Source organism: Dipodomys spectabilis, unplaced genomic scaffold (genome assembly GCF_019054845.1).
Source record: "Dipodomys spectabilis isolate Male_0828 unplaced genomic scaffold, ASM1905484v1 ptg000504l, whole genome shotgun sequence".
NCBI lineage: Eukaryota > Metazoa > Chordata > Mammalia > Rodentia > Heteromyidae > Dipodomys > Dipodomys spectabilis.
The window spans coordinates 11,914-32,469 of NW_024871181.1; the positions used below are offsets into that span (position 1 = coordinate 11,914).

The following is a 20,556-nucleotide window of genomic DNA, read 5'->3' on the forward strand; positions in this document are numbered from 1 at the left end:
GGCAGAACAGGGGTCAGGAGAAGTAGGGATGGGGATATGATCTGTCAGCCTCTACTGCAGGTGCTCCCAGTCGGAGACATAGCTGGAGGTGGAGTACAGCAAGGACAGCAAGGAGAAATTGAGGCATGGCCCTATGGTCACCTGAGACACGCTTGTCCTAGCTGGGCTGGCTCTCTCAATCAGTAATTCCTAAGGAGTTTCTACAAAGTGAGAAGACCATGAGGGGTCCCCAGCACCAGTCCCCCTCATTTGTTCCTGCTAACACTGGCTCCTCTCAATCCAAGTGCCTCCTGCAGACTGTTATCAACTCCTGGAGGCAAATGCACATGAAAGGTGACTTTGCTCATAAGTCTGCCAGGAACCACGCTTGCTGTCAAACCACCCGTCCTTGCTCCTAATGGGAGCCCTTTCTGTAACTCTGGCAGGGAAGGGCACTCAGGTGAGAACAAGTTCTCTCAGGGCAAGAGTCTCCACCCCAGTCCTGCCCTGGTCAGCACCATCTGGCAGGTTGAGGTCTTTCCATCCACTCTATGCTTGTCCTGAAGACTGGATGCGGCAGCAGATGGCGATGACTATTACAAACTCCTCACTGGTCCTTCCTGTTTCGTCAGGATCCTGGTGCTTCGCCACACATGTGTTGTCCACAGGGAAAGCTCCCAGGGTGACTGAGTTCTCAGGATGGGCATTGCAGCTGGTCAGGGTCCAGCCTGCATCACAGCTCACGGTGACCTGCCAGAGTCCAGAGAGGACAAGTAAGGCCAGGTCCTGCATGCATGGTCAGGTCTCTAAGCCAGCTGCTACACTGTCCCTCCCAGCAACCCTCAGTGGGGACCAAACTGTGAACACCTGGCTTGGTTCTGCCGCTCACACCCCAAAGGGGCTGTGTCCAACGCTGCCCACCACTCCCTCAGGGTGCTTCAGCTCCAGCCTACCAGGACACTGGGGTCCAGACAGACATCTTAACAAACCAAAGCCCCTCCCACTTCCCACTTCCCTACAAGCCACCCCTCCCACAGCCTTCCCCACCCAGTGATGGCAACTCCATCCCCCCATCAGCTCCACAAGACCTTGCAACAGCCCTCCACTCCTTGTTGCAGCTCATCCCAGACCAGAGCCACCACCCTCAGGTCCCAAACTCCTCCTGCCATGGCCTCTAGAGGCTAGCTCTCAGACTCCAAGAGGCCAAGTGTGACCTGCCCTCCCTTCAGGGATCTTCCTTCTCCTCCAACCTTCCATGGTTGCTCAGCCATTCCAGCCCTGAACAACTCCCACTCGGTGGGTTAAGTGCACAGGTGTTAATGTGGGTGTGTGTGTTTGTGTGTGTGTGTGTGTGTGTGTGTGTGTAAGAGAGAGAGAGAGAAAGAGAGAGAGAGAAAGAGAGACAGTGAGAGGGAGCGAGAGAGAGAAAGAGACAGAGACAGAGAGACACAGAGAGAGACAGAGAGAGACAGAGAGAGAGCACCAATCCTGGGGTTAGAAATCTAGACTTAAGCCACAGCTCCACTTCTGGCTTCTTGAGGCTGTTAATTGGAGGTAAGAGTTTCTTAGACTTTCCTGCCTTGGCAGGCTTTGAACCCCAATCCTCAGATCTCGGCTCCCTGAGTAGCTCGACATACAGGTATGAGAACAGACTACTGGGTTGCTAAGCAGGTTCTCTAGCACTTGAGTCACAGCTCTGGCCCTTTTTTTCTATAGTTCTTTGCAATCCTCCTATTTATGCTACTTACAGAGAGCAAGAGAGAGAGAGACAGAGAGACAGAGACAGAGAGACAGACAGAGCAACAGAGAGACAGGGAGACAGAAAGACAGGGGGAGAGAGAGAGAGAGAGAGACAGAGAGAGAGAGAGAGAGAGAGAGAGAGAGCGCAAGCTGCTAGTCCAATTGTACCAGCATACGCAGCTTAATTGTTTAGACATTATTTCTTTACTTTTTGTCCAGGTGGGTCTCAAACTGAGATCCTACTTCTTCCTTAAAAGTAGCAGGTATAACAAGCACAGCATTACATTACTGTTTTGAGACTCAGCAATGCTTTTCTTGTTTCTCTGTCTCTCTGTCTCTCTCTGTTTTCTGTTTCCCTCTGTCTCTGTGTCTCTGTCTCTGTCTCTGTCTCTCTGTCTCTCTCTGTCTCTGTCCCTCTCTCTCTCTCTCTTTGTCTCTGTGTCTGTGTGTCTGTGTGTCTGTGTGTCTCTCTCTCTCTCTTTCTCTCTCTCTGCCAATCCTGGGGCTTGAATTTAGGGCCTGGGCACTGTCCTTGAGCTTCTTTTCCTCAAGACTCTACCACTTGAGCCATAGCACCACTTTTGGCTTTTTCTGTTTACTTTGTACTGAGAAAATTGAAACCAGAGCTTCGTGTGTGCGAGGCAAGCACTCTACCACTGAGCCACATTCTCAGCCCAGCACTGCATTTCTTTATGCCCTGTTTATGTGTGCTATCCTTAAAGTGGGACAGAGCACCTGGAGAGCAAACCTTACCAATCTGGACAGAAACAAAATCAAGCCACAACACTCACACACACATACACACAGCACAGGTGCATAGATCCTCCACTGTGCACTGACCACCCCAAGAGGATACAGCCCCAGCCATCTCCACCCCACCTCCCACAATCTCAACCCTTCACCTTCTCCAAGGGGCTTAAAGGCCTGTACTTCTTCGTTGTACACTGCAGGCCCGGAGCATGGCAGCAGGAAGCATGGACACTGGCCTCCTTGTGTCCCGCACACCGTCTGGGCAGATTAGTACCTCTCTTAGGTGTGGTATGTGGGAAGACACCAAGATTCTCCACCTCCCAATGGGAGCTGCAGCCTGGAACAGAAGAGGGCCAGCTCACACACTGGGATGCCGGACACGCTTTCCCTCAATCACGTACTTTATTTTTAGATCCAAACCCAGGGAAACCCAGGAGCAGCTCTGAGTAGAAGAGACATTGCCTGAGCAGCAGGACTTTTGGCTTAGCTCTGACTTGTAGGACCTTGGGAGAGCAGCTCAACTGCTCTGAGCCATAGGTTCCTGGGAGTCACATGGTCTCCTCTACACCAAAGAAGGGGAGCCCTGGGACAGGATCCCCAGGCCAGAAATGTTCAGCTACCTCTCACCACAACCCCCCTCCCACCTCAGGTCCCCTCCTCATCCATTACCAGCTAGAAGATCAGCCTGAGCTTGGATCTGTGGGCTTGGAAATCAGGGGCACCTGGCTGTAAAATTGTGGATGGCTTGATGGAATTCATCAAGGCTCAGTTTCCCTATTTGCTAAAACAGCCAGAGCAATAGCATCGACTCACAGAGTTCTTGCTTAGCTGAAGCAGGAAATGCCTGGGAAGTCCCCGTACTGCCCATGCAGGACCCGGGCTCTGCCCACATTAGGGTTATGGTAGCCAGGACCAGAGCCCCTCGCCCGGCTGCGTGGCTTTAAGAAATGAATTCAGCCACTTTACCTGCAAATGGAACTTGGCATGGGCTACCCAGTGAGTGCCTGAGGCTCTGCCACCTTTGCCAAAGGCCAGGCTTCCTGCCAGGCCAGCAGCCACATGGAGCTCTTGTCCTGGACAAGGCTCTAGCCACTTGGTTCATCTGACTGCTGTGAATCCTAATCCAGCCAGCTTTTAACCCCACCTGACCCTTACTATTCCAGAGCCTTTAGACTCCCCTGTGCTTAGCTGTCCAAGGCCAGCTCCTGACCTAGTGACTCAAAATAATTCCTAGAGCCCCTTAAGCCCCACCTGGTCCCAAGCACCTTCTGAGCATGGCTGTAGCCCAAGATCCACAGTGCCCAGCTCCTAAGTCCAGCCCTCACCCACGACGTCCAGACACTTTCCTGGGCAAGATTTGACAGAAGGTCCTTAGCCCAAAGAAAGGACTTCAGAGTGATAGCTGATAACCGTGGCCACCAGAAAGCATACTGTCCCAGGATTAGAGCTGAGCATTCACGATGAGGACACTAGGGCACAGGGCTGAGAAGGAACTTGCCAGCTACTGAGTGGCAGTTGGAATCAACCTGAGCTGTGCCCCACTTCTGACAGGCCTGAACTATGGCTCCCCACCACACAGCTGGTAAACAGCTCCCAGTGCCCAAGCCGGAGCCCATCTGCCATCCCTCTCATCGCTACCACTGAGGCAGGGGAGGAAGAGAGAGGTAAACAGAGAGAGAGGTGAACCTAACCAAGGCCACATGGCATGCAAGTTGCACATATGGCTTAGCTATGAATCCTGAGGCTCCTAAATCTGCTGCTCACACTCATGGGGACCAAGTGTGGGACAAGGCTTCTGACCAGCAGGAGGTAGAGCCTCTGACTCACCCTGGCGGGACCAGCCCCTACCTGTGAGGACTTGGTCAGGATCCGGGCAGTGGGTGTAGGTCTTCAGCCCCACCAAGGCTGGAGGAGCTGTGTGGACGCTGCAGTTGGCTCGGGGGAGCAGGCAGCATCTGGCCACCGCAGAAACCTGACTATCTCCAAATGCCAGGCAAACACGTCTGTTTCCTAGGATCTGAGAGTCCAAGAGAAGAATAGGAACTTGTTGTGAAGAGGTTTGGGGACTGGGGAATCTGGTCTGAGAGGGACCCAGTCTGCAAGTTCTGGTCCCTGAATCCTCAGCACTGGTTGGGCCCAGGCAGTCTCTGCTGCCATGTGCAGCTCAGATGAATCTTCCCAACACTGACAATGGCTTCCAAGTGGAGACAAGGTGACCTGAGACCGCAGCGCAGGGCCTGTGGGCTCCCTGACGCACCAGGCCTCTCCTGAGAAACCTCCCTAACATTGACTTCTGCACAGAAATGTTCACCCACCTCGCCTTCATGGCCCCCTACCCTTCCCAGGGCCACCTAGGGTCTGGGAACTCCATCAGCTGCTTCTGCACCTTTGAAGTTCTCAGCTCACAGAGCCTCTGTCATCCCAACCTGAGGGTCCTGGTTGTGGATGTTCTTGGTTGGCAAGGAGAAGGAAGGGGTGTGTCAGTACTGGGACTTGAACTCAGGGCCTAGGTGCTGTCCCTCAGCTTTATTATGCAAGCCTGGCACTCTACCAGCAGAGCTGCAACTCCCCTTCACACATAATTGGAGGTAAGAACCACATGACATTTCCTGACTGGGCTGGCTTTTGAACCACGATCCTCAGATCTAAGCCTCCTGAGTCATTAGAACAACAGGCATGAGAAAAAAACACCCAGCACAGAGATGGCTTTAGGCAAGGCAGAGAGCCGAAGCCACCGCTGTCCTTTCCCTCCTGTGCCCATGAGGGGGCTGTCTGTCCTGAGTCCCCCAGGAGCACCTGGCCCTGCCCAGGCCTTTGAAGTCGAGACAGGTATTGGAATCCAGAGGACAGAGGACTGGACACACAGAGTGTGCAGCTCACCCTCACACGCTCGCCCTGCCGCTTCCCACTCTGGGAGAAACTGGAGCAGCCCAGCAGCTCCTCCTCCGGGTCACAGTGAGCCTCAGCAGCGTGTGTCAGCCTGAGGCCCCTGGATTCTGACCACACAGTCCTGCAGAACAGCTGTCCACCTGCAACAAGGACAGGATAAGGAGGCTCTTGGGGAACACCAGAAGACGGCAGAAAAAGCTTCAACCCGAGGTGAGGGAGAGAAACTAAGACACCACATGAAACTTTGAGGTAAAACTATAGAGTTACAACAATGCCGTGGAGCCTGGAGTCCTATCTGAGGAGGACAGTCCTTCTGTCAACCAGGTTGGGGCCTGTCACCATCTCATGGGCCTCTCACACCCCAAGTTGGCCTCTGCCTACCCACCTGCCCTGCTCACCTGTTTCCTGGGTGCTTGGGGGCAGTGCAGCCACCAGGTTGGGGGTCTTGACTCGCTGTTCTACTGGGAACCAGGTGTCATCGATAGCATTGCTGATAGCGTAGTGGAGCAGCCTCTGCTTCAGCTCAGCCACAGTGAGGTTTGGCTGGGCAGTGAGCATCAGGGCTGCAATGCCTGATGGGGAAGGGAGAGGTCAGACAAGGTGATGGGCTGGCCTCTGACCTAGCTGGGAACTCCTTTTAGGACACAAATGCACACACATGCACACATCATGTGCTCTTCCCAAAATTAAGCCACCTGCAATGCCTTGCTTAGTGAAAGCTTGTCCTATTACCTCCAGGCCTTGGTACTGGCGATTTTGTTCACCAGGTGAGCTCCTGTTTACCCTCCAAACCCCCGCGATGCAAAGTGCACCATCACCATCAGGTCTGCCCATTTGGTCCTCCTGCGCAGAGCCTGGTATATGGAGGATCTGGCCAAAGGGGTCGCTAGAATCCTGGTGGTCAGGACAGTGGATTGGTGACTCACCAGCCACATGGGCAGCGGCCTGCGCGGTCCCACTCTTTCTTACATAACAAATGGTACAGTCTTTGTCAGCACTGACAATGCTTTTCCCAGGAGCAAAGATGTCCACACAGGATCCATAGTTGGTCCCCAGAGGTCCCTGGGTGAAAGGCTGGTCCAGGAAATTGACAGCTCCAACAGTGATGACCTGGAATGTGGCAAAGAGCTGAGGAAGAGGCTTCAGAGGCAGACTGATCGACTCCTATACTACCTGTTTAAGCCCCATGCACATGTCCCCTTCAGAGGAAAATCTGGCTCATGAGCACAGCTGATACCCTATCCTGTTCCGGGATTTCCACAGGATATAGACAGTGCTCCCCATGCTTAATGTACATAATAGGGAGACAAATACTAAACATATAATGTTGTCATCAAGAAGGCAGAGTGCTGTGGAGCAACCCCTAATCAGCCAGGCTGGGTACAGGTGGTTTTAAGTTCAGCATCTCTGTAGCCCTGTTGGGCCAGTCTCAGGGGAAGAGGGAGAGTGAAGCAGCTTCCCCACATTTCAGGGCCCAGAAATCTGGGAAGTGGGCAGGTGTCCTCCTCCTGGTATTGCCAGACAAGCCCCACACAAGGCAGGGGCTCTGCAAATGTCAATCAGGAGGGGAGGCATGACACAGGTGGAGGATTCCATGCGGGGGGCGGGGTTAATGTAGGGATGTGGTTTAAAGGAAGGGCAGGACTAGCCCCAACCCTTGTCACACTGGGGGTGGAGGCTGGGCCTCTGACAACCTGCAAGGCAGGACATGAGCAGGAAGTCCTGCTGGCACCTACCTCAGGAGACGATGCTGGAGAGTAGGCACAGGCATTGCTCTGAAAGTTGCCCGCAGCGGCCACCAGCACTGCTCCAGCCCTTGCCAGGCGCTTGCAGGCATCGTTGATGCTCTGACTGTACCCACTCACCATTGGCAGCAGCACTACCATGCGCTTGGAGGGATTGGAGACCAGCTGTTTCCAAAGAAACTCCAAGCCTGACAGAACAAAGCCAAGATGACTGTCTGGAGGGGACATACTTCCTTCCTCCAACCCCTTCCCTCCAAAACAGCAGTGATGCTCATTATTGACAACTCGATGATCCTGTGTTGTATGAAATGCATCTTAGTTCACACACACACACACATTACATGGCTAACATCTATATCCATTATTCTTTTTGTTTTAATGACTTCTGTTAAGGTATTGAGCCTTGCTCGCTATGATGGCTCAATCACATGATGGCTCAAAGGAAGTAGGAATTCTGCCTGCCCACAACCTTCTGACTCAAGACTGCAGGCATTTCTAGCCTGCCTGGCCTGGCCTGCAGATTGGAGGCTCAACCACCAGATGGCAAGAGTCAGTCCTCAGATCTTGACCACACACACACACACAAACACACACACACACACACACACACACACGAACACACACACACACGAACACACACACACATTTCCCATGTGTACACATGGGAGTCATTAATCATGACTGCAGCTGCAAACTGACCAGTCCAAGGTCTTCCCCTGCTCGCCTCTCTAGATGACTTGTTTACAAGATGCTCAAAATAACCTGTCCGTACACTTTTCCAGGACACAGGTCTTGAAGTGGAAGCTTGGTGTTCTGAGAACGAAGGCAGACTTCACGATCACTCACCACACTCTAGGCCTGGCTCCAGTGTCTCTTAGAGCATCCCACCCACAGGAACCTGAGCCTGTCCTGGCTGCCTGCTGCCAGCTGTCAACCCCATTATAAAACAGGCACAGGTACTCTGGAGGTCTCCAGGGTTCCAAGGGCAACTGGCTGCCATCCTAGGGAAATGGGGCTCCCTCACAACTATGATCTGCCTCTGGCCATCCAGCATGACCTGGAGTCCTGGGGTCTAAACCTGCCTAGGGCAGGCACCTGCAGCAAACAACCCTATATGCTTAGCTCCTGGCAACACACTAGTGTCCCTACACTGACCCCTCAACCACTCCTGGATCTGGGCCTCTGTGGCCAAGGGAGGAGTTGGAATCTTACTGCCACGTGCCTAGAGGACAGCCGCTGAGGAGGGAGGGGGAGGGGCATGGCAGTGGGGGTGGCCAGTGCAGTCACAGCTGTAGTTATTAGACCGCTGCAGTGTGCAAAGCTCTGTGCTCAGTCACACCTCATTCCAGTCACTGTGCACAGAGGAACTGCTGATTGCGGTGGAGGTGACAGCTCCTCTGTGTGAGCCCTGCTCTGGCCAGGTGATGCCATGACTGAGACTCCAAAGAGGGCTGCTCTTCCCTGGGCCAGGCCCAGCATCAAAGCCTTCCCTCCACTCATCACCTTTGGGAATCAAAGGTCAAGGCCAAGGTCAATCAGCAGAGGCATGAGGCAGGCACAGGGGTCACTGTGATGAGCCAGGGTCTCTTGATCCCTGCCTGCAATGGAACACAAAGCTGGAGCCTCTGTGAATAAGATTTGGGGCAGTGTGTAAATCTGGACTCCATGCAGTTGAGCATCGACCAGGGACCTGGGCTCTTGGGGAAGGTCAGTCAGCCTCCACCCAGTATCTTCTCTGTGAGCCAGTTTCTTCTCTGTGAGCCTGGACAAGTCGCCCTCTCTAGCTGGCTTCACTAACTGTTAATGGATGTCACCTGCCAGCCCCAGGTGTGGCGTCCAGAGCCCTTGGCTCAACCTTTGGCCACCGCAGCTCTGAGCAGAGCTCCCTCCTTGTTCCCTGTCCATGGCCACGACAGGCCTGGCTCTCAGCAGGACCTCTCAGGCCCGGGCCCCAACTCTCCTCTCCATGCAGTGGATGAAGAAACCTGGGACAGTCTGGACAAGGGGTTGCGGGTTCCTCCAACAAGTCTGCTCAGCCAAGGTGACATAAGGAGGCAAACTAAGAGAAATGAGCCCCACAATGCTTGGAGGGGAAACTGGCTTTCTTTCTGTCTCCTGGGTCTGTGGAGATCTAAGCCCACATGACAAATGACACAGAATTCTGAAAGCACAGAGCACATGGAATGGAGAAGGAGCATGGAACAGGGGTTCACTTGGGCTGGGTCTCTGCTCCCTTGAGCCCAGCACTGGCAACTTTGAAGGTTCTGCCGCTCCACTACTGGTACTCTGTGGCAGAGGCTACCATGCCCTCTTGGGTCTGGAGACATTGCTCCTCCCTGGCTGAAGCCCCTGCCCCCATGGCCAGATGGAAAGACAACAGAATGGGAGCTGCCACTCACCCATGACGATGCCGCTGACGGTGCCCTTCCCTTGGCAGTTGAGCACACGCAGGCTGTGTATCTTGATGTCCTTGGCCACGCCAACATTCTGGCCGCTGACCAGGGCTGCCAGGTGGGTGCCATGGCTTTCACAATTGTCCTCCTGCTCCACCAACACAAGGACCAGATGAGAAAGCCATCTACCCCATGATTTCCCAACAGACCCCGGATGGACTGCAATGCCCACCCTCCCTGCCTACAACTGAGGACTGGGGATGGACGGTGATGGCTGGGGAGGGTGGCCATGATGCTCCAGGTCTGGGGTCCTCATCTTCCTCTGGGATGGGCTGGGGAAGGATGTCTCACCTGTGTCCTGGGCGCACTGGTGCTCTGCCACTCCTCCTCAGGCACTCTCTCAAAGTTAGAGATGTTGATCCTGCCCTTAATTTCCATGTGATTAGGCTGGATGCTAGTGCCCAAGAGATACACCTCCACGGGGTTGTCCCTCTCTTCCCACAGTGACATTTGTGCGAGATGAGGAAAAGGAGAACCGGAAAGATGATGTTACAGGTGGTCATGTGTATCAATGATGGCATGCTCTGCTTACCAATTATGCACACTGTTTCAAGGACTGTACATGAACTTAATCTTCGAAAAGTCCTCCCACTACCTCCTATTGGGAATATTTTACTGACCAGGCCAGTGAGACAAGAGATGTACAAGTCGTTATGTTCAAAAGGAACTTTATAACTTGGATGGGATGGGGAGGATTGGGTGGGGGATGGGATGGGGGAAGTATGGGAAGGCATGGGAAGGGGAAACAAAGGAGGAGGCTATAATGCTTGATAAGAAATGTACTCATTATCTTGCCCATGTAATTGTAACCCCTCTGTACAGTACTTTCACAATAAAAAAAGAGATAGGAAACTGTCCAAAACCATGTAGGTGGCCAATTCGAGAGAATCAGGAAACTCCCCAATAGCATGCTGCCTGGGTCTTGTTATCAACTCAAATGGCCCAGCTCCACCTTGAGCTCTGTCATTGGCTGGGATCAGCCCAGGAGGCAGGGCCTCAGTGACCTGCTCTTACTACTGGTTCTCTTGAGGCAGGATTACAGCAGCACAAGCTCTATGGTTGTCCTTGTGACCAACTCCAACTACAGTTAGTGAAACCAGAAATTCAAGATAAAATGATCAGCCATGCCACACTCCCTCTGAAGCTTCTGAATAACAAGCTTCCATGACCTTGTCCTCTTTTTTCTGCTGGTTGCTGGCTTTCCATGATTTAGAGCCACCTCACACCAAGTTCTACCCATCTCCACAGAACCTCCTCCTCTAATCTCCATTCTCTTACAAGGTTTAGGTTTGAGAATAACAAGCAGGCTGGTCACCTGTGCTCTTGGTCTCTCTATTAATGAAGGACAGCACTGATACTCCCATCCTACATTATAGCTGACCATATGGTACTTCCCCTATCCTGTCCCAGCCCAACAGCTTCTAAATGGCCTCTTCTAGCCAAGCCCTTGAGAAGACTCTAGAAGATTGTAGCCCTGTGTCCCACTCCTCCAGGGAGTGACAAGGTCATCATGGGCATCCCTACGGGATAGGAAACAGACTGTCTACTTCAAACCTGCAGGAGTGGTGGTCACTAGTGGCCCAGAACAGATCCTTTTAGACCTATCTCGAGGCTAGAGGTGTTAGCTCAGTGGTAACCTCATAAATGTGAGGCCCTGGATTCCAATTCCAGTACCACCACCAGACCTTATCTGGATAAGAGGTCTTTCCAGTCAAAGATCATCCAAGATGAACCACTGGTGCTAAATTCAATTCAAAGTGGACTCACACAAGAAGGAAGGGAAGGCTCGGCATAGTGGCTCACATCAATAATACCTGCTATCTGTGAGTCAGAGACCAGTGCATCAAGGTACAAGGCCACCCCAGGCAAACAGTTCACAAGACCTCATCTCAACCGATAGCTAGCAGTTACTCAGCAACCAAACCAAGGAGGATTGTGGCATAAGTCTCATATTTCTCGCCTAAACATGAGAACTTATCTGAAAATAACTACTATGTAAATGGCTCAACTGGTAAGGACCTGTCTCCCAAACAGGAGGCCCTGAGTGTACACTCAAAGACGGTAAAGGAGGAAAAAAATGAATAAAGTTGAGCATCAGTGTCTCAAGCCTCTTATCTATTTGGGAAGGTGAGATCTAGGACATTAAAGGTGTGAAGCCAGCCTGGGCAGAGAAATCCTCTAGACTCCATCTCCAATTATCTAGCAAAGTCGTTTCCAAGCATCTGTGTCAGGCTTGTCTAACACTGAAGGGTCCAGTCAGAACCTCTGATCCTCTCCCAAGCAGGTGCCCTTACTGCCTTCCCCAGCTCAATGTCACTGGGACGCCACACCCACCCCCCATACAGTTATTTTCCTGGTCTCCTCCTCTGCCTCTCTCTGCACAGGCCGAAGGAAATGTGGGCAGAGAGGCTTGGAGGCCGGGGGAGACCAGAGACTAGATGGGGGAAGCTCTGGAGATCTGGTCTTATTTTGAGGACTGAAAGCTATAGAGATTAGAGACTGTAAGTCACAGTCAATCCAGCCTCCTCCTCTGGCAAGAGTGGCCTGCAGGAGAGAAGATGAGAGAAGGAATTATGAAGGTGGTTATTCAGGCACCAGTGGCTCAGGCCTGTAATCCTAGCTACTCAGGAAGCTGAGATCTGAGGGTGGCAGTGCAAAACCTACCCTACAGAAAAGTCTGTGAGGTTGTTATCTCTAATTAACCACCAAAAAGTTGGAAGTAGAGGTGTGACTCACGTGGTAGAGCACTACTTTTGAGCTGAAAAAAAATGAAGGGACATCACCCAGGCCCTGAGTTCAAGGCCCCAAATTTTACAAAATTCAGGTACAATAAGAATCTTGTGCACTGAGTACCAGCAGGGGGCGCAGTCCCAAGGGGGTGAGGAGAGGACAGAGAGAAAACAGGCAGGGGGCCAGGTGCCAGGACAGGGAGGAGATGTGGGCCATGGCAGCTGTGGTCTTACTGCTGTGGTTGAAGCTATGAGACTGGTTCCACTCAGGAGAAATCCGCCGCAGGTTCCACAGGATGCTCTGAATGTGGTTCCGGTGACGGAAAATCAGATGCGGGGTCCACAGGAGGCTCTGTGCAAAGGCAAAGGAATCCTCCTCGATGAACTTCACCCGCCTCAGACTCAGGACCTGCGGATGCCAAGGACACAGGATCTCAATTTCATGAGTCACTTAGCCAGCAGCACCCAGCACTTGCCTCACCTGATCCCACCAGTGCCCCCAGCATGGCCACCCACAGTCCCCCTCCCATTGACCTGAAGACAAACCAGGGTCCTCACTGCTCTCCTAAGCTTGGGAGTGGAGGAAGCTGGGACCAGTGCCCCCACAAGTGGTAGCTGAGCCCACGTGAGTGGCAGGAGGGATTCAGCTTCCACATCTCATCAGGGAGCCAGGCAGTGCCAGTTCTAGGCAGGCTGGACAGTGCGGGAAGTCCCTTGGGCCTGGACTCCATGTGCACATCAGGATGTCAGCACTGGCCATCCTGGGTGTCACTCCCTTCCTCTGTATTTCCTTCTTTAGACCACAGTGTTATGAACCCTAATGGTGGCAACTGGGTGCTGAGCCGATGCGGAAGGTGGGGGATATGGGAGAGGGTAGAGACACCAGCAGGAATTGAGGGCATAGTGTGAGTGTGTGTGTGTGTGTGTGTGTGTGTGTGTGTGTGTGTGTTCATCCCTCTCCATGCTCTGGAGCATACCCCACTTGCACACCCTCCTGGGCTCTCCCTGACCTTTCTCTCACCTTAGCTGCGGGCACAGGCTGCAATGCACCAACACAAAGACAATGGCCAGGTGAGCCAGAAGCTGGGGGTCCAGCTCTACCCTCTGAGGCCATGTGGTCCCTCTGCACTGAGATCCCTCCTGCTTTGATGAGGGTGAATGGACAAAGTACTATTAGGGTAATTGGCCAGGTTAACAAAGAAGCTGCCTGAGGAGGCTGGCATCACCTGCATCACTGAACTAGAGATGCACCAGTACTCAATAAGTGTCTGCAGTCTCCTGAGTGTCCACCAGAGGGTGAGTGCAGGCCTTTCCCCAGCAGAGGGAAGTGCATGCCTGAGCAGGGACTCACCATATCCAGTGCGCTCACTTTGTCAGATTTCATCAGGATGCCAGGAAAGAGGTCTTTGAAGACGTGCAGCACTTCGAACATGAAGCCCCGCCTGGCAGCTTTGCTCTGAAGGTATTGGACAATACTCTCCATCTTCTGTCTCTCAGATTCTGTGAACACTACCAGGTAGGTGTTGGGCACCTTCCAGTCAATCTGGCCCCAAGGGAGGAAAAGGAGCATGAGGACATCAAAAGAAAGACCTCGTCCCTGTCTAAAGATCAACTTAGAGCCAAAGAGATCCAGGGCATAGAGAGACTACAGATGCCAGCTGACTCGGTGAGGCTTAAACCTCCCCACAACACACACAGTGACATCACCCACAAACAGATCCACACACTTCTAAACAAGGCATCCATTTCCTAGGGAAACTGTAGGTCACCCTCACCAACAGGGCCCTGGGGGAACACACAGATGTGCTCTCCAAGCCCTAGACAGATCTGGTCACCCCTGCAGCTTTGTCTAAAAGCCATCGCTTCTACTCAGCCTAGTGTCCCAACCTCCTTCCCAGTCTAACACATCTCCATTTCTCCCCACCAGAAGCAGCCCAAGAAGCCTCACACACTTCAGAGCCAGGAAAATATGGATCTGAGCCCTACCACGCCCAACAGTTATTGGCCAAGAGCAAGCCACTTAACCATCCTGTGCCTCAGAGTCTCTGTATTCCAGAGACTGCACTACCCACATCACACCAAGTCCAGGGAATCAGAGCAAGGCCGCTTCCACAGGGAGAGAAGAGGCTTTGTGGGCCGTGGTTTCTCATTACTGTAATGGAAGGATAGGTTGAAAATGATTTTCTACTTGTAAAACACAAAGAAGTCTTCATTCTGGGCCAGTGTGGCCTCTCTATGAGTGAAGGGACTGCTGTGTACCGTCCATATGGTACCTGCTCTACCCTGTCCCAGTCCAACAGCTCCTAATGGGCCCCATCTCAGCCAATAGGTAAACATGGTAGTGGGCACCTACCATCCCAGCTCCATTGACCTTAAAGGAAAAATAGCCAGAACAAGATAGAGGCAGTAGATTGGATCCAAGCACATTGTATGCATGTATGTAAGTACCACAATGAAACCCCTTTAGACAACTCATGTGTGCTAATAAGACATTGAGAGCACTAAGGGGCTGGAGGGATGCTCAAGTGGTGGATGCCTGCCTAGCAAGGACGATGCCCCCAGTTCCAATCCCAACACATTTCACACATGCACTCTAAATTTGACTCCACCAGAATGCTCATGCGATGAACATGTGGACCTGAGGAACTTCCTGGAACAAACTCCCACCAGGGATGAACACCCTCTGCTACCTGGTCCCGGTGGCTGTCCAGCCTCTGCTCCTGCACCTCTTAGGATAGGACACTCAGCCTTGTACAATAGATATGGGGGGGGGGGGGCGACAGAAGATGCGTAGTGATGACTGGAAATGCCCTCTTTATGATCTATCTACGTATTTTAATTAATTTTTTGAGACACAGTCTCGCTTTGAAGCCAGGCTGGCCTCAAACTCACAGTTGTCCTGCCTCAGCCTTCCTAACACTGGGATGACTGGAGTGCACCACGCTGAGCTCATGGCTTATTATCCGCACCACAGCCCCACAAGATCCCTGGAAAGGTGGAAAAAGACCCAGGGATTAAGGCAAAAAGTGCTCTGAAGCAGATCAAGGGCCTGGCAGCCTGTGGCCCAGCACAGGCCCCTTGGGTCTCTCCACTCCATCCCAGAGGCCGAGCAGGTCAGGTGTGGCTAGGAAGAGACAGCAGCTGCCTGACTGTGACAACCATCTCTCTGGGGCCTTGCAAGCTGTGATCAACCAGTCTCCTTCCCCCCTTCATCCCCTCTGAGCAGCCAGACACATCACCAGTACCTGCTTACACCATGCCTGCTGCTGGCGCCCACCCCGGCCACCATGCGACCGCAGCCAGACCTCAGGCAGGCGGTCTGAGTGCACTACAAGCCCTAGCCCCACCCCACCGCTCCCCCGACCCTCTGCCTCCAGGCGCAGCCATGCACTGCTGCCAGTTCTGGCAGATTCTGCTAACCTATCTCCCCATCTGGTGCCTACGGTTCCCGCACCACACTAAGCAAGTGTCCAAATGAAGAAAAGGCTCTCTGGTATCTTCGCTTTAGATTTTCCCTTACACTGGGGAAACTGAGGACAGAAAAGAAATGACATCCACACAGCTCCTCACTACCCCCCCTTCCCCGCACCTCAGAGCTCCGGTATATGATGGGTGTGGGCTCATGCTGGTTCTCCAATGGTGGGGTGAGCCCCAAGCTCTCCCTGTCTCTGTCCAGCTGCTCGTGGGCTCTCGACCTCGCAGGGCTCAGCAGCAGCAGCAGGACCAGCGGCAGGGCCCGCAGCAGCCACCGCAGCCTCCCAGAGCCGTCAGTGCCCATCCGGCAGGAAGAGAGATGGCAGCTGGCACTGACGCCCAGATCCAGGACCCGTGAAGGGACAAGCACAGGGCCACGCAGGGCAGCCGGGCTGTCAGGCTCACGGTGTGGGGCCCACCTGCAGCCCAGTGTCTCCAAGTCGGGGGAAAGAGACCTAGGTGCTGAGGGCTATGCACCTGGAACCCAGGACAGTCCCATCTGATTAAATACTAGTGGAGCCCACCCCCTTCCCCACACACCCGCAGGCCTGGAGCATCCGGTTTCAGTCTCATCCTGCCCTCCACACTCTGTCAGATGGCCCTTGCCCAAGGAGCCAGTGGGCGGGTGTCAAAAAAAGTCCCAAATCCTAATGGAACTGGACACGAGTCCTGCCCTCAGGTCTCTGTCTCTCACCTTGAGTTGTCACCGTCCCCTCAGGGTTCCCCTCGACTGTGACTGTGAGTGACTCCACTTGGTGTCATGGAGGAGTCCTCACTTCCCACCCATCTCCTCCCAGCACTCTAAACTTAGCCTGGATCCCTCTCTGGCCTCCCCCTCATCCTTCTGTGCCCTGCATCCCAACCCCACCTAGGCCTCCACAAAGAGAGATAGCCTGGGTTAAGATGACGCAGAGATGCAGTCACATCTCAGTGTTGCAACCAACTGAGTTTGTAAAGATTTCTTAGCACATGGCTAAGAACCCAAAGGGACAAGCATGCAGAAAGCACCAGGCAGAAGGGTGAAAGGGGGGACCGGCAGCCCAGCCCATGGGGGCTCTCCCCAGAGGCTTGAGCATGTTTGGCAGGTAGTAGAAGATTCTCAGTGCTGAGCTGGGCCCCTGGAGGTTCACAGCTGCTGCCCTTCCCACCTGTTTGCAGAGCCTCCGAAGAACCACAGGACCAGCACTGGACCAGCCATGGACCAGCAGGGTCCTCAGTGACATGGAGAGGAGGGAGGTGCGCTCCTTCGCTCCTATCCATGAAGCACCACCTTTTTGTCACAAAAAGAGCAGCTGTGTTCAATTGTTGGCTAAGAGCGTCAGGTAGAAGTTCTCTTTCCTGTGGCCTGTTGGCAACTCAAGTGTGTCTGCAACTCCCCTTTGGGCAGCTTCCTCAACAAAGATAGCAGTGGCAGTGGCTGTGAGGAAGAACAAAAGGCTCACCGTTTTCATGGGGGCAGAGACAGACAGACAGGCAGACAGAGACATAGAGAGACAGAGACAGAGAGAGAGAGAGACAGACAGACAGAGACAGAGAGAGAGAGAGAGAGGAGAGGAAGAGGAAGAGGAGGAGAAGGAAGAGGAAGAGGAAGCGTTTGCAAGAGGAGGAAAGAGGAGGGGTAAAGAGGCACATAGAAGAGAGTTCCACAGTTCTTTCCAGGGGTACATTCCCAGTGCCCAAAGGGCCTCCCATAGGCCCTGTCCTCCAAAAATCCACCTCCTTCTAACTGAACCACCTCAACCACCAAGCCCTCAATTATAGTGGACCCTTAGAAGAGGTTCATAAAGCTAAAGATCCCCACATGCCGGCACATATGTATAGCAACGTTCTCCTGTGCAGTCAGATGAGGCTGAACAGGAGGGAGTCTCCATGTCTGCGTTCAGCAGTTCTGGCATGGGATGAGCAGGGGTCAGGCAGTCCCCTCCACTCTCCATGTTCATTGGCACCTTTGTCACACATTTCTGCTCCTCTGAAGTCAACTTGAGTGGCACACTCATCTAGGGTTATCTCCCTGTTTAACAGAAGGAGAAATTGAGGGCCAGAAACATGAGGTTAGAGGAAAAGGAAAATTGGACTTTTCCAGCTGTTTCTTGGGAGCCCCAAGGGCTGGGGGTAAAGGTTGTATTTTGTCCACAGAAGCCCCATACTCCTCCTTGGGCCAATGGAGCTGGAAGAGGCTGGAGAAGGACGCTGTGGCTCAGTGCCCAGGTGCAATAAGGGCTGGCAAATAGGAAAAGCTGCCTGCACTTCTAACTGTCAGAAGGGCATGTGGAGAGAGGCTGCTGAGGATGGGGGCTGCTAGTCAAGGATCAGGAGGGCTAGAGCACAGAGGAGCTGTCAGAAAGGGAGGAGGGACAGAGGGACAGGCTAAGAGCTTCTTTCTCCCCAGGAAGTTCTGGAGACTCTGTGGGAAGCAGTGGCAGTGCCCAGCTAAACCAGCAGAAGACACCCAGTGGCCAGAGTGAGGCTGTACAGGGCCCACCTCAGCCTGGGCAGCACCTGCTCCAGCCTTCCCACCAAAGCCCACAGGGAGGTGGTAAGAGCATGGTGGTAAGAGAGGCAAAGCACACAGGAAAGGCAGGTTAGGTGTGGGACGAGCCCAGTCAGAGGGCAGTGCATCCCAGCAGCCTTCCTGGAGGAGGCAGCTCAACATTGTTGTCCAGCTATAACAGGCAGCACATCCACAGAGCACAGCAGGGTCCACTTAGCCATGCTAGGATGGGGCACGCAGGGACGATTTTAATGTTTGAGGCCAGGACAAGATAAGGTGGGGCATAAGGGGATTCTGGAAGCTTCTGAACAGAAGAGGGTCTTGACTGGCTTTCTTCATATACATACTCATTCACACTCATGCATGGACTTCTCTAAGCCTAACATAGTTTGAGGGCCTCTACCTGTTCCTCTCCTCCCCTCTCTTGATCCTGGAAGCTCTTTGTAGGAGCTTGTGGGGAGAAGATGGAGCCAGGGCCTCCACTCCCCTTTTCCTGTTCACCTCTAAGCCTGTCCTAAATTAAAGTGAGCACAACAGCCACAGCATGAATCACAGACACTAGATGGCCTCAGCGAGCAAGGTAAATAGGGGTGGGGGGAACAAATAAGCCAAGTAGGGACTTTTCCTCAAAACTCCTGAGAAGAGCAGAATCCACAAGGGCCCATGCCACACTGGGTGCTTGACTCTGGTCTCCATGGCTTCACAGGAGCCCAGAAATAAACTGCTTTCTGGGGACCTATCATTATGTTTATTTCTGTAAAATAGAATTACTAGCATTTTCTGAATGCAAACTGTTATTTTGTGATCATGATCTACATGTAATACCTTTTACATGGGATACTTGAAGGAGAATCCCGCCATCCCAGGATAATCTTTCTCATTCTTTTCTTATTCACTTCTGCAATAGAGACACGTATGGAATCATACTCTATATCTGGAATGTGTGTCAGGCTCAAAGCCCAGCCATTTGTTCTTGGGGCTGTCTGGCAGCCCATAGTATAAGTCTTATTCTTCCTCCTCAGGCTATCAGAGGCCTGGAATTACAGCATCCTTCTTTGTCCTCAGAGATGGCTGCCAGCTTTGTTGTTGGGCTGCACCCTGGCCTGCTTCTCTGGGGCAGCTATGTCATCCAATGTGGGGGTGTCATCAATTAGGGCAAAGTCTGGAAGGGGTCCAGTGGGCCCATGTGGGGGCTGGAACTTTTGTGGCCTAGGGCACAGCTCTTCCTTGTCAGATGGAGATGAGTTAGGGCTGCTGACTTCCCTGGAGCCCATGTCCAGCTCATTTTGGAAGGAAGCCAAGGGTGCAGGGGCTAAGGAACAGGCCAGCAGGCTGCAGGGGCAAAAAGAAGCAGGTCAAGAGTCACCCTGAGTCAGATTGCCTGGTCAGATCACCTGATCACAGTCACCAGCTGCAAGGCCTGAGGAGAGAAAGCTCACCTCTCTGAGCCTCAGCATCCTTCCCTGGAAGGTGAGGAGAAATGAGTACGCACTGCTGAGTCTGTTTCTGAGTCTCAAAGCTAATAAACCACGTGCAAAGCACACTGCACAATGCCGAGCATATAGCAGATGCTCAAGAAACAAGACTGTTAGATTGCTGTGCAGACGATACTTCCTGTCATCCATAGCTCCAGGCATCCCCTTCTCCTCTGGTCCCTCACAGCCCTTCACCTCAAGGGTCCCTCTGTTATCTCCTTCACTTTAACTACTAGACTCAAGCTGCAGAGTCTGGAGGCCAGGCAGGCTTAGAAGGGAGCTTGTGCCAGGTTCTAACAGTGAAATGAGTAAACAAGTGGACGAGTCAGGAGCTCCGTCACAAGCAAGCAGACACAGGCATGAAGGGGGACAGCCTGGCCTGTGGTCACTGGGAGGTTGACAGCAGTGGACTCACGTCCTCTGCTTCCTTGTCCTCAGCACTCATGACAAACATCCAGAGAAAGCAAGAACCTACTGTGTGCCAGGCATCAGAAATGTATTGCCCCAAGCTTCACAACACCCCTGGGTATGTGGGAATGACTATTCCATTAGGGAAAATGAGGCTCCAAAGAGTAAGAAAATTGCCAAGTTGACACAGTAAGAAAATTGCCAAGTTGACACAGCCAAAGAGTTAGTTTTGCAGCCAGGCCCCTCTGACCCACAATCTGCTTGTGTGTTTGCTGCTGGCTGCGTGTCCCACATCCCCTGCTGTCTGTCCCTTACTCCCATGTTTCTCCCATCCTCAGTGACCCCACAGCTCCTCCTTCCTTTGCATACTTGCCTGCCCTGAGCTCGGGTTCCTTCTTGTTCATTCTTGTCCAAACTCCTGTG

At 53.0% G+C, this 20,556-nt stretch overlaps 1 protein-coding gene across 1 annotated transcript; it reads right to left on the reverse strand.

Annotated features, from left to right (window-relative positions):
• Positions 1–528: 528 nt before the first annotated feature.
• LOC122099100 (proprotein convertase subtilisin/kexin type 9-like) lies at positions 529–10,006 on the reverse strand. The gene is made up of 9 exons (XM_042669664.1): positions 9,848–10,006; positions 9,503–9,641; positions 7,095–7,291; positions 6,285–6,468; positions 5,757–5,930; positions 5,350–5,498; positions 4,318–4,486; positions 2,622–2,806; positions 529–729 (listed from the first exon to the last, which is right to left on the reverse strand). Exons 1-9 carry the CDS (start codon positions 10,004–10,006, stop codon positions 529–531), a joined length of 1,557 nt encoding a protein of 518 aa, XP_042525598.1.
• Positions 10,007–20,556: the final 10,550 nt, after the last annotated feature.